Source organism: Hyperolius riggenbachi, chromosome 5 (genome assembly GCF_040937935.1).
Source record: "Hyperolius riggenbachi isolate aHypRig1 chromosome 5, aHypRig1.pri, whole genome shotgun sequence".
Taxonomy (NCBI): Eukaryota; Metazoa; Chordata; class Amphibia; order Anura; family Hyperoliidae; genus Hyperolius; species Hyperolius riggenbachi.
Window position 1 is genome coordinate 252,361,110 of NC_090650.1, and position 14,254 is coordinate 252,375,363.

At 42.2% G+C, this 14,254-nt stretch overlaps 1 protein-coding gene across 2 annotated transcripts in view; it reads left to right on the forward strand.

Moving 5' to 3' along the window:
* The window catches only part of LOC137518662 (serpin B6-like), a 54,087-nt gene that overhangs the window by 23,024 nt on the left and 16,809 nt on the right, over nt 1-14,254 (forward strand). Inside the window, exons 4-7 of one of the 2 annotated variants that reach the window (XM_068236799.1) lie at nt 1,630-1,747; nt 3,881-4,023; nt 6,927-7,094; nt 13,160-13,836. In XM_068236799.1, the coding sequence (XP_068092900.1) occupies nt 1,630-1,747; nt 3,881-4,023; nt 6,927-7,094; nt 13,160-13,564 (834 nt within the window). In that variant the 3' untranslated portion in view covers nt 13,565-13,836. Of the gene's footprint in view, nt 1-1,629; nt 1,748-3,880; nt 4,024-6,926; nt 7,095-13,159; nt 13,837-14,254 lie in introns of those variants that run through there. The other variant, XM_068236800.1, reaches the window with a different exon arrangement.

Genomic DNA, 14,254 nt, shown 5'->3' on the forward strand with positions numbered 1-14,254 from the left:
GAAATCGCGGGTAAAAACGCATGCGGAAACTCATCCGCATGCGTTTTTACAAGCGTCGGAATGCGGCCGAAATCGCGTCGCAACAGTGGAAACAAGCCCTCAGTGTCCAGTTTTGAAACTGAAAAAACTTGGCTGCGCAGTCAGGTGGCTAAAAGGAATTCATCTAAGTAATCTGGGTATCATAGTTGAAGTCTTAAGTCAAGGACAAAGATAAGAAAAGGTAAATATCTGTCAGGGCCCGTTTTCACTATCGCGAATCCGCACGTGTTGCCCGCCTGCAGATTCGCACAGCCAATACAAGTGAATGGGCCTGTTTCCACTTGTCAGTTTGGCTGTGCGTTTTTCTGTGCAGGATTTTTCTGCATGGCACAGCCCTCAGAATTCGCCTGCGTGTGGAATGCAGGCGAATCGCACGCAATGAAATCGCATGCGTTTTTGCCGCAAATTCGCATGCGATTTCTCATAGGTACCCATGTTAATTCACACAGGCAGTGACATGGTTAAAATCGCATCACCCTAACCTATGCGGAATCGCGGCAAAAAACGCATGCGGAATCGCACCCGCAAGCGATTTGCCTGTGGTGATTCGCAGGCGATTCCGCAACGCTATAGTGGAAACGGGCCCTGAGGGACGTGTGTGTGTGTGTGTGTGTGTGTGTGTGTGTGTGTGTGTGTGTGTGTGTGTGTGTGTGTGTGTGTGTGTGTGTGTGTGTGTGTGTGTGTGTGTGTGTGTGTGTGTGTGTGTGTGTGTGTGTGTGTGTGTGTGTGTGTGTGTGTGTGTGTGTGTGTGTGTGTGTGTGTGTGTGTGTGTGTGTGTGTGTGTGTGTGTGTGTGTGTGTGTGTGTGTGTGTGTGTGTGTGTGTGTAAGGTAGGTTAGGGGATAGTGCAGGGAGATTGCTCACTTTATTTGTTAGGGCCCATTTCCACTAGTGCGGTGCGATTCCGTTGTGGAAAACGCAAAGACGAATTTGCATGCAAATGCGTAAATGTTTATGCGAATTTTAATGCGAAAATGTATTAAAATTCACATCTGTTGTAAGTATGCGAATTTAACCATGTCAGTGCCTGTGCTCTTACATTGATTTTAAGCGAAAACGTATGCGAATTCGCATAGTGAAAACACAGGCGAATTTCCTATGAAATACATTACAGGCGAATCGCACACTACCCTTGCAGTGTGCGATTTCTGATGACTCTGCTGTGCAGATTTTTTTTCTCTGCACAGTTCACCGCACAGAATTTCTGAGAAGTGGAAACAGGCCCATTGATTTATATTGGTTATGCGAATCTGCATGCAGAAAACACATGCAGATTCGCTCTAGTGGAAACTGCCCCTCAATGTAAATTATATACAAAATTGTGTGTGGTCTACATAAAGGTGCCCACTAATGATTCAATCTTGATTGTACAATCCTACCACTTCTATCTACTATAAGGGCCTACCTAAAGTATCCATTCACAGTATATTCACTCAGTTTACCCCTTTACCACTTAGATTTGGTAGTACAATCAGGATTGTAGGTGGAACCTTTAGCCTTATCAACTGTGCGGAGTTTAAAAATGAAACTAGCTGACATAATGTGAAGATATGCTGTGAAATGCTAACATTAATGCAATTTAATTGTACAGGAGTTCTTGGGGTCAACTCAGAAGCATTACCACGCAGACTTACAAGCAGTAGACTTTTCAGGAAAGGCAGAAGAATGCAGGAAAGAGATCAATTCCTGGGTGGCAGAAAAGACTGAAGGTGGGAATACAGCCTCTTCTTGCTCACCAATATAAGATGTATTGGTGTTCAGAAAATGATACAACCATGAACAATGTTTGGATTTTTCTTAGTTCAGAAGTTTCTATTTGGTATACAGGTCTTGCCAATCACTATTTACAGACAGATTTGGACATGTAAATTGGTTAACAGCTATAGTTTTTAAAATTGCCCAGGTCTTGTTTGCTGATTAGAGAGAAGTCAAAGAAATTATTAGAGAGAAGTCAGAGAAATCTAAGGGCCCGTTTCCACTTGTGCAGTGCGAGTTCGTTGCAGAAAACACGAAAACGATTTGCATGTGGATGCAAATGTAACCGCAAATTTGTGTACGGTTTTGTGTGTTTTTTCTGTAAGTATGAGAGTTTAACCATGTCAGTGCCTGTGTGCTTTTACATTGATTTTAGCCAAAAACGTATACAAAATCGCATGGAAAATTCACATAGCAAAAATGCATGCAAATTTCCTATTAATTACATTGTATGCGAATCGCACACCAATTCTGATTGCTCTGCTGTGCAGATTTTTCCTGCACAGGAAAACGCTCTGTTTTCCTGACAAGTGGAAAGAGGCTAATTAAGTTGTATTGGTTGTGCGAATCTGCTTGCAGAAAACGCATGCAGATTTGCAATAGTGGAAACAGGCCCTTAATTATTCTGGCTTGCATGCAAATTGTATGCAGCTTGGAATTGGACCAGTTAAGGGGCCCATACACCACGATTTTCCCGCCGATATGCAGGAGATTCGATCACTGACCGAACGATCGATTTCCATCCGAAGTCGATCATTCCCGTCGATCCGTCTGTGCGGAAGGTTTTGCTCGATAGCCGGCGGGTCGGGAGTACGTTGATAGCGGCGTTCGAATGTCTCACGATTGACGCTAGCGGCAATACATTACCTTCTCCGCCGGCGCGTGTCACCGCTGATCCTTCTCCGCTGGGTTCCGGCAGGCATCACTTCTTCCTGTCCGACAGGAAGTTTAAACAGTAGAGTGCCCTCTACTGTTTAAACTTCCCCGGACAGGAAGAAGTGAAGCCTGCCGGAACCCAGCGGAGAAGGAGCAGCGGGGACACGCTCCGGTGGAGCAGGTAATGTATGCAGGGGTGGGCGGCGGCAGCTCCACAGATGGTGAATCGATTTCATGCTGAAATTGATTCGCAATCGGTTTGCAGTAAAGGCAGCCATACGATCCCTCTCTGATCAGAGAGGGATCTATATTTGATTGCAAATCGACCAGTGTATGGCCACCTTTAAGTGAATTTCCGGCTAAAACTGCTCCAATTCCAAGTTGCAGTTTGCATTGAATTTCTTTGCAAGCTGGAATTATTAGCATGTCTATTGCTGATTTAAATTAAAAAAACAACTTCCTATAACAAACTTGTGCTCAGATCCTACCTCATTCAGTGAAAGACTAGCTGCATCCAATAGTGGGGAGAGCTATCTGCGCCCTCTTTCCTGCTGACGTCACCAGGATTGTATTGCGCAGGCCCAGTATGGTCTGTGCCTGCACAGTATGCTCCTGGGGACTTCAGCGGGAGCGAGGACACAGTCATGCAGGCACAGTGGTTTTCCGACTTTAAAGTCTGAAATTCCAGAAGTGAACCGGAGGCGGGTCCCGGAGCATCGGTGAGTGGCTGCGCAGGCACAGGATGTCGGCGGGGGACCATTAGAAGCTCCGGGTAAGTCCAAATCATTCTCCCCCCGACACCCGCCCCCCATCCCCCTACAGTAGTCCTTTAAGTATAATTTTTTTGTACAGGTGTTCTATTCAGACTCTGTTGATCCAAGTGTTCCTTTGCAGTTCATAGAGGTGATTGTTGACATGTCCTTTGTTCTGAAAGGGCAGATCAATTTACAGCATTCACTTCTCCAACCGTTCTGGGGAAACTGCAAAAGTGCTGCAGGCAGCACTTTGGCGATCACCCTGCAAACCCAGCACTGCTGTAGGCTCACTCCTGTGGCCTTTCAGTAGCGAAGTGCTTTTAGCAGTCACCGGGATTCTTAGAAAGCAACAACCAAACTAAAAACGCTGTACTGGCTGCTCAGCCTAATTGCATGTGAAGACAGATCTGGGCCAATTTGTTTTTTACTTTTTCTTATCCCTTTTTTATTATTTAGGTAAAATAAAGGATTTGTTGCCTAGTGGCAGTGTGGATGCACTTACAAGACTTGTATTAGTTAATGCTATCTACTTCAAAGGAAATTGGGCAAACCAGTTTGATAAGCAGTGCACTAGCGAAATGCCCTTCAGGCTGAATAAGGTATGCAAGATATATTCAACTTGTCACTCTGTATAGTAATTGTATAGTATTGATTGAATATTTTTAAGTTTATGTGCTTTGGAGGGGTTTCACTGGATCACTGCAATCTGAAGAGCTGGATTTTGCAGCTCACGAGCAGTCACAGTAAACCATTTTAATTTTTTTTTAAATTTCAACTCAAGAATTACAATCATTTCTTCTGATGGTAACATTTAAACAAATCTGACCAATGTACCACAGACGTGTGCTTAATTTTTCCCCAGTTATGAAAAAAAAATGGATTGAAAATGCTTAAAATAATTGCTTGGGTCTACACATTAATATATTGACATGCACCATTACATTATCAAAAAAATCCACCTCTCCGTAGAGAAAAATCTGATCAGATTTCTTTGTAGAATAAAAAAAAAAGCTTTCTTTTTTTGGAAGGCAGCCAATCGTTTTTATCGAATTTCCATAAAATCAGATCATTTTATTGTATTGTATATGGCCCCCTTAAGGCTGACAGGGAAGAGTTGGTTAAAGCGGATCCGAGATGAAAAACTAACTATAACAAGTAACTTGTCTATATATCTTATCTAAAGTTTAGATAGTTTACACAGCAAATCTAGCTGCAAACAGCTTTAACCATTTACTGACATCCTAACGTATTAAAACGTCATGCTTACCGCTATTAACAGCAACATGACATTTTAATACGTCGCGTGTTACCGCCGCTGCTACCGCCGTGTGCGCGCCGCTACCGCCGCTGTTTCCATCGGGCTTCTGTGCTGGGTGATTGGGGAAGAAGACCAAACGGTCCTCTACCTAATCGCAGTGCCTGGAGTGAATGGACGTGACCGCGAACAGCGGCTACGTCCATTCACAATGACAGGAAATGTAACAATTGAATAAAGTGAAGAAAAAAAAAAGTGAACACCTCCTATGAGTGTTCACTAGCGCCATCTTGTGGCCAAAAAGTATATTACACCTACAAAATACATTCATTTTCAAGTACATACAGATCTTAATAAAATTACACTTCTAACCCACCCCCCCCCCCCCCCCCCCCCCCAAAAAAAAAAACACTTGTAAAAAAAAAAAAAAAAATCAGCTTAAAAAAAATAAATAAATAGTTGCCTTAGGGACTTAGCTTTGTTAATTTATATTTTATGGGGGGAAGTTAATTTTAAATTTATTACATAGGGGCTTGTAATTATGGCCAGAATAAAAAAAAACAGAACAGAAAAATAACACTTATATTTCAAAATAATATACTGTCGCCATACATTGTGATAGGGACATGATTTAAACGGTTTAATAATCTGGACAACTGGGCAAATAAAACGTGTTTGTTTTATCCACAGGAGAATGTTTAATTTTAAAACTATAATGGTCGAAAACTGAGAAATGATTTTTTTTTCTGTTTTTCTCAAAACGAATTTAGAATAAAAAAATTCTTAGCAAAATGTACTATCCACAGAAAGCCTAATTGGTGGCAAAAAAACGAGGTATAGATAATTTTCTTGTGATTAGTAATAAAGTTATTAGGGAATAAAAGTGAGGAGCACTGACAACTGAAAACTGCTCTGGTCCGTTAGGATAAAAACCCTTGGGGGTGAACTGGTTAATAGAAAATGATTATTTCTTACTGTGATACAATGACAGCAGCCATGTTGTTTGTAAACATTACACAGAGGCAGGCTTATCTGTATCTTGAGCACTGTCACCTCCTCCCCTCTGCCTCTGAAATCAATGGCTAGTAACACCACCTCCTCCTCCTGCCCAGACTGAGCTCCCATGAGCCCTTGCTACTGCCAAGGCTCTCTGAAAACCTGTGGGTGTGGTTTATTTTGTTTATAGGGAATTCAAAGAGTATTAAAACAAAAAAACAAAAAAGTATTTGGCTTGAGGAATGCCCTATGATCAATAGGAAAGGAACACAATTATGCAATGAGTAAAAGTTCACCTCTGATCCACTTTAAACTGTACCTTGAGGCCAAAAACCCACTAGGAGCGATTTCTAATTGCTAGTGATTTGAAAAAGCTCTTCCTAATGCAATGCTATGGGGTATTCTTATAAAATCACATCGCTCAAGTGGGATCACACCCATAGAATTTCATTAGCATGAGTTTTCATATCGCTAAATGCTCACAAAAACGCTCCTAGTGGGTTTCTGGCCTAAAGAGGATAGCCAAAAAAATCAAATGCCTATTACCCACTGCTCTGTGTTATGTAGTCTACATCCTGACCCTGCATTGCAAGCATTCCAATATAATCATAAATGTCTGCTGTAATTTAATTGTATCTCCATCAACCTGGCTCTTTTCTCATATATTGCCGGGGAGATGGAAGCTTATCTTCCTTTCTTCCCTTCCCACATTCTTGCTGATTGGATGAGGGCAGTTCAGTGTGACAAGAGGCTGAGAAGGGAAACGTAAGCTAAATTTCCTCACCCCTCTGCAGAACATGCTGAAATCCAGTCTACGTTCTGCTTACATGTGTTTACAAAGCAAACTAGATATGACTGCATTTCTTCATACACCATTTAAGTCCGAGGAGATAAGAAAAGTAAGGGAGGAAATCACATCAGGATTGGCCTCAATCAGAGGCAGTAAAGATGGAAAATGCGCTAACCTCTGAAGATGACCGTGGCCGCAGTGTGCAGGAGCCAGTAGGGTATCATGCACAGAGGAAAAAGCCACATACAGCACAAACAAAAAAGATTGCAGAAAACTGCTGCCTGAAATTGCTGGGATAAGTGTGAAGGCTGCCTTAGGCGATCAGCCACTGATAGTTAAATATCTACAACAGTTACACAAATGCATCGAGTTCAGCCAAATGGTTGTCTGGTACTGCATGACCGATATTGTTGGTGTTCTTGAGTTTATGGACATTGGTTGAAATGTTTTTCTGATCTTAGAATGAAACCAAGCCTGTGCAGATGATGTACAAAAAAGCCAAATTTCCAATGACTTATGTGGGAGACTTATTCACCAAAGTTATTGAACTACCATATGTTAATAATGAGTTGAGCATGATCATACTGCTCCCTGATGACATTGAAGATGGAACGACAGGCTTAGAAAAGGTAAGAAGCTGCGTCATTTAGTGGAGTCTACTGCCATTGCAGCTTCTCCAGCAATGTTTGCTGGATACTGATGACTGCACTGCATTTGCCAAATGTAATGAAGGCCTTGCTCTGAGATATTTAATGTACTTTGACATTATATTAAGCTTATCTTTAGTATGGTAGGATTGTCAGCAATTTAGGATTTTTGCAAAATTGCTTTCCCACATTTGGTGCTAATCCTTTAACATGACCCCCCCCCCCCCTTGCAAATCTCAGGAATGACCCAAACTTTAACCTTGTTTATAACACTGGCAGTTCTGTGCTAACAAAATGCTAACATTTTGTATACTGTAAGCCTAACTCAAGCCCATGAAGTCATACCCTAACCTAACTCAGTCACCAAAACGTACCTTCAGATTCTACAGTAATGTCAGTCATATTGCAGCATATATAAATTCATTGGGTTTATAAATTTCACTAACAATTTTGCAAAAGTTGCCACCCAGAGTTATAATGGGCAAATACATTACACGTATTAAGCACAGAGTTTTTAATCAGGATGATACCATTTATGATACCTATTAAGCACCACACCTAATTCACTATGCAGAAAAAAAAGCAATGTTGCCTAAACAATTTGGCAGGTAGGGGTAAGTCTGTATCTAGTGCATAGGCATGAATCCTTCAAGACTTTGCAACCCTCTCTTGTGTCAAGTCAGACCAAATTATGGGCTACTAAAAGAATCATGAATTGGGTGCATAAAAAAAGGGTTTGTGCATTGCGACAATTAGTTTTAAACTACCATAGATGCAGTGTTGTAGGTTTGACCATGTAATGCTCTCTCCCTCTCTCTTATCATAAGTGGTTAAGTGGAGACTATTCCTTACGTGAGTAGAAAGACAGCACAAATGGTATTCCTGTTTCAGAAGACTGTATCATCAGAGAGCTGTCCATTCCTGGGTGTATTCTAAATCACTGTTGAGGCAGGTGATGGGCAGTGAGGAGGTGGGCTATGGCAAGACAACTGTGTCAGTAGGGACTGTTTGCATTAGATAGTCAATCATTAGCTAATGGTTCTGCATTCAAATTTTATGAAGCTTGGAATTCGAACACTCAAATTCAGTGGCTCAATTTTAGGCCTGAACGATTTTAGGAAAAGATTGAATTGCACGATTTCTGTCAAATTGCGATTTCGATTCGATGCACGATTTTCAATATAGAACTATGGATCAGCACACCGATGGTGAGTATGAGTTCCCCCAGTATAGTTAGCCATGTATAGGTTCCCCCAGTATAGTTTAGCCAGCTATAGGTGCCCCAGTAAAGGTTAGCTAACTAGGTACCCCAGTATAGGTAAGCCAGCTATAGGTGTTGCAGTACAGGTTAGCCAGTATAGTTGCTGTGGTAAAGGTTAGCCAGTACAGGTGCCACAGTACAGGTTAGCCATCCAGATCCCCTTTAGTGTATATAACCAGTCCCCCCCCCCCCTAGTATATATAGGCAGATCCCCCCCCCCCTTTAGTGTATATTGCCAGATCCCCCAACTCCCCCTTAGTGTATATAGGCAGATTCCTCCCCCTCCCTTTAATGTATATAGCCAGATCCGCTCCTTTAGTGCATATAAGCAGTCTCCCCCCCCCTCAATGTATATAACCTGCTCCCTCTTTTAGTATAAGCAGACCCCTCCTTTAGTATAAGCAGATTTCTCCCCCCCCCCCCCTTAATGTATATAGCCAGATCCCCTCTTTAGTATAGGCAGATACACCCCCCTTCCCTTTAGCGCATATAAGCAGCAGATTCCCCTTAAACCTGTTCCTCTCCTCCAGCAAGTTCTAATCTCATTCTTCTTCACCGCAGTGGATTGCCGCACGGTGAGCCGCAATGAACAGGCAACGAGTGTTTGGCTGGTAATGGTGGCCGCCAGGAAGTGATGTCACACTTCCTGCTACAGGCCCTGCGTCACTAGGCACTCGCAGCCTGTTCACCGTTCAGCAATCTAATGTGGTGAAGACGAATTAGATTAGAACTTGCTGGAGTGCGGGAGGAGAGGTCCGGGAGAGGAGTAGGTACCAACGGCGGAGGCTGCAAAAAACGCCACTTTAACGATCTGCAGATCATCAAGCCACTGATCACAATTTTCGGTTAAAAAAACGAAAATCGTTCAGCCCTACTCAATTTTAACCTGCTTACAATTTGCATGCTAGCTGGAATTAGCCTATCATTGACTATATTTAGTTTGTATATAAAATGAGCAGACCAGGAAGAGCTGTAAACTTATATTACATTGGAGTACAGAACCTACAGAGGTGATAAGAATAGCCTGTTTATCCCAGTGCTTCTTTGTTCTATGAAGGGCTGGTCATCTGGTCTGGAATTATTGCTTTGATTTTAGTTGTCAACCGGTAAAGGTTATTTGTTCCATGACATGGTACACCACTATTGCCATAGCACCTGCTAAGGGGTATAATTATGCTTACAAACTTTGCATCTTGGGTTTGAGAATGGATTGGAAATTGTACAGTGGTGTGATAAAGTACTTGTCCACCAAATGTTTTCTGTTTGTTTCAGAAAAACCAATTACCAGCATCCGTATCACCTTTTTGAACAAACAATTGCTCCCTCCTGCACCTAATAGTGGATTGTGCCAGCATTAGCAGGAGTAACTACAATCAAATTATTCCAATACCATTAGATCAGTCGTTGGGCATTGCTGTAAAGCAAATTTGTCCCACTCTTCTCTACTGAAATATTAAATGCAGCTATACTGGTTAGTGTTGTTCGAATTCGAGCATAGCCAATTGAAAACACCTGAATACTCTTGTCTGCCACAGGGTCTAAAGCGGAAGGATAAAATATCAGTCACATGAAGCGCAATGTGACTCGCAAGCCTGTGAACTCATCCTGACCTTTTCCGTTGCTAAACAGTGGCAGACGGTAGTATTCACTTCGCTTGAAGAGGCTATGTCAATTTTGAACACCAACACTAATACTGGTGGATTTTCAACAGGTCCTGCCACATTGTCTCAATGAGGTTCAAGCCAGGTCTTGGACTAAACCAAAGCCTTAAAGAAATCCTGTAGTAAAAAAATTCCCCTCTGGGGGATACTTGCCTTGGTAGGGGGAAGCCTCTGGATCCTAACGAGGCTTCCTCCGGTGTCCCTCCGTTAAGTACTCGGGTCCCCCGAAGTGCGGCGGTGTAAATATTTACCTCTCCGCTATGCTGCATAGTCTTACTAGCGGGTTTTCATTCGGGTAAGGCGGAAATAGCCGAACTTGATCGATCCGCTCTACTGCTGGCGCAAGTCCTTTTGCACCTGCGCAGTAGAGAGAATACAATGGGGCTCGACTATTTCCACCTAGCCCGAAGGAAGAGCTGCTACTGCACCTGCACTGGATCCCTGAGAGATAAATAAGTCATCCCTTGTCACGCTTGTCGGGAGGCTTAGGGGGAGCCTGCGCTGAATTACCTGCAGCTGCAGGGGACAGGGAAGCCTCATTGGGACCCTGGGGCTACCCCCTCCCGAGGTACGTACCCCCCAGGGGAGGTGGTTTTTTTTTTTTTGTTTTTTTTTTTTTTATAGAGTCTCTTTAAAGAGTAACTGTTAGCCCCCAAATTGAAATTTAAAACACTATTGCAATGTTTTATTTATTATATAAGTGAGCCAAAAAGCCAATGTACAAGTTAAAAATCAATCTAATTTTGGTACTATCTAACCTTTTCCCCCAGCTCCGGACGCAAGCCGCATATCAGATACTGTAGCATGCAGAGCATGCCTATGTCTGGCCGACCCCCCTCTCCCCCCCCAGGACCAGGTGCCAATATATTCTCCCCACCGCAGCTGACCGCTCTGACACGGAGAGAGCGGCAGCACTTCCAGAGCAGCACCGCAGAGCAACCAGCGCCGTGCATCTCTCACATGTGATTCTCTCACATGTGACTCGGCGGCGGCTGCTCTGCAGTGCTGCTCTGGAAGTGCTGCCGCTCTCTCCGTGTCAGAGCGGTCAGCTGCGGTGGGGAGAATATATTGGCACCTGGTCCTGGGGGGGAGAGGGGGGTCGGCCAGACATAGGCATGCTCTGCATGCTACAGTATCTGATATGCGGCTTGCGTCCGGAGCTGGGGGAAAAGGTTAGATAGTAACAAAATTAGATTGATTTTTAACTTGTACATTGGCTTTTTGGCTCACTTATATAATAAATCATTGCAATAGTGTTTTAAATTTCAATTTGGGGGCTAACAGTTACTCTTTAATAGACCATATGGTGAGAGAGATATGGAGGCTGATATATATTTCTATTTCTAAACCATTCCATTTGCCTGGCTCTCCTGCTAATCTTCTGTCTTTTAAACCTTTAGCCACTATTTAGCCAGTATACAGATCAAGTGCTCTGACTCAAGTCTGACTACAGCATTCACACTTTTTGTTTCAGATTTGTTATCGAGACAAAACTGAAACTAAAAAGATCAAAGAACAGCCAGGCCAAGACACTGATGGAATGAAATAAATATAGCAGCTTATTTCTACTTCTCGCTACATGGTAAAATTACCCTGGTGGTATGATTATTTCTGGATTGTAGGCTGTAAAAGTAGTGCAATTTTTTTTTACGTGCTTTTAGCCCTAAACACACCACAAAGATCTGCATCAGCCCCTGCAGTCAGGGCCCGTTTCCACTAGAGCGAATCTGCATGCAGATTCGCATAGACAATACAAGTGGGATGGGACTGTTTCCACTTGTCAGGATTTCTGAGCGTTTTTCTGTGCAGAAAAAATCTGCACGGCAGAGGCATCATAATTCGCATACCGCTATGTGATTCGCATACAATGTATTTAATAGGGTATTCACATGTGGTTTTGGTATGCGAATTTTCATGCAAATTTGCAAGGAATCAATGGAAAAGCACACAGGCACTGCCATGGTTACATTCACATACATCGTCATCCATGCGAATTCGCATGAAAATTCGCATACAACCGCATGCAAAATTCACATTCGCTTGCAAATTTTTTACCGCGGTGATTCCCACCGCACAAGTGGAAACGGGCCCTAACACTCCTCCCTCAGATCCAGCGCTGCAAAATCCTCCCTGTGTCCTCTGGGCGGCGCTGTACCCCTATAGTGATATTGTCATCTGTTGAAATGGTGACAAAAAGCAATCTCATCTGAGGGATCCAGAGCTTCTGAGGACCGGAAGAAGATTGGCTGCCAGTGTCTGGATCCCAGGGGAGGCGAGTTGAAACGCCCGCTGCGCTGCACTTTCTCTATACCTCCCGGCAGCTACCAGAGTTAGGTTAGGGATTACTGCTATTGGCTTATTTTTTCCACCCCGAGCCTTTTTTTTTTTTTTTTTTTTTATTTTTTTTTTATTTTCGATTTTCACTAAAAAAGGAAAACACAGAAAAAAACACAGCATGCAGGACTTTCGTTGCATAAAAAAAATTCGGAAACAGAATTGCATGTAATATCACATCAAAATAATCGGACATCTGAATCGTATGTAGTGTTCAAGAGCGGGTCTGTTTAACCCGTAATTGAAATCTGGTTCATTACTTGAGTGAAACAATGTTTCTATTGATGTTTCTCCTGCTGTAAATCAAATGAGCATTCAAAAACTTCATTGTATTCACACTCAAGTTGTCGTTTTTTTTTTTTTTCTTGTTCTAAATTTGCATGGAAATCAGATCAGCAACAATCAAGTGTTGAGTAAAAGTACTCATTCATTCCCATGCATCTGGCAATTGTTACGACCGATCAACCATCTAATTTGATTATCAAATTGGATGAAAATCAGTGCCGCAACAAGCATGCCCGATCAGCAATTCAACAGATTTCAGTCTGAAATTGCTTGAATGTATCAATCGTGCTTGGAAACCTCAGGCCGACGTGGTCACTTTGTATAGATGAAGATTTGGATAGGGTCTATAGAAGGCATTTCAAGATTCCTTTGTGAAGGCATGCTTTCCAAAATGGTAAACCCTCCACCTCCTACCCCATTCAATACATTATAGTACTGCATGACTTTCAAGCTGTATGCTACAGTGTACGTATTGTAAATTAATTATAATATTTTGTTCTTTTCAGCTTGAAAGAGAGTTAACCTATAATAAGTTTGTGGAGTGGACTAATCCTGATATGATGGACATAACAAAAATGGAGTTATGGGTACCAAAGTTTAAGCTAGAAGACAGTTATGATCTGAAATCTGTACTTAGTGACATGGGGATGCCTGATGCTTTTGACGAAGGCAGAGCGGATTTCTCGGGAATGTCCAGTAATAATGAATTAGTACTTTCTAAAGTAGTACACAAAGCTTTTGTGGATGTAAATGAAGAGGGCACCGAGGCCGCTGCAGCCACAGCAGGAATTATGATGATGCGTTGTGCAATGATTATTCCAAGGATCCTTTGTGACCATCCATTCCTGTTCTTCATTACTCATAAGGCAACACGCAGCATTTTGTTTTCTGGCAGGTTTTGCAACCCCTGAAGAAATAATTGAAAATGCTAAAAGATTGAGATTTATTCTAAAATAAGGATACAATACTTAATTTAGTATGGCACATAGTAAAAACCATAACCCACTCCTTGTCAGTAAGTTTTATATTTGCAGTCATCGTGCCAACATGCTGTGGCAGCTTTCAGTGTCAGTCAAGAGTTTTATATCTCCAATATTTGCTAAATGAAATCAAGAGAATCTATTACATGCACATAAGTTATTGTAAAAAACCGTCCTCGTTTAAAATAAAACAAGTAATTATTCACAGTGCTTATTTTGTGCTTTGTAATGGCAAGGATGTCAACATTTTAGGTAATCCTCTTGGAACTGTTCGCGTCAACAGTGCATTACCGGTGATATGTTTCCTCTACCCCTGCACATATTCATGGTTTCATTCAGGGAAAGAATCATTTTAAATGCAATGTTTTGAAATTGTGTGATAGTGGGATTAAAGATGCAACATAATTACTCTTAGTTAAATAAAAGAACATTTTAAAGCATTTTCAAGTATTCTGTCTGTAATATCGTTAATTTCCACTGCAGAGAGCATTAGAAGCTTGTTTATCTTTGGTTACTCAGCAAAGGCAAGAATCTCTCTTGTGTCTTCACTCTACCCGTCTGCTGAAGTGACTCAGCTGTTGCCAGGGACAATGTGTCGATTCAGCTGAAGGTCTGAAGGAG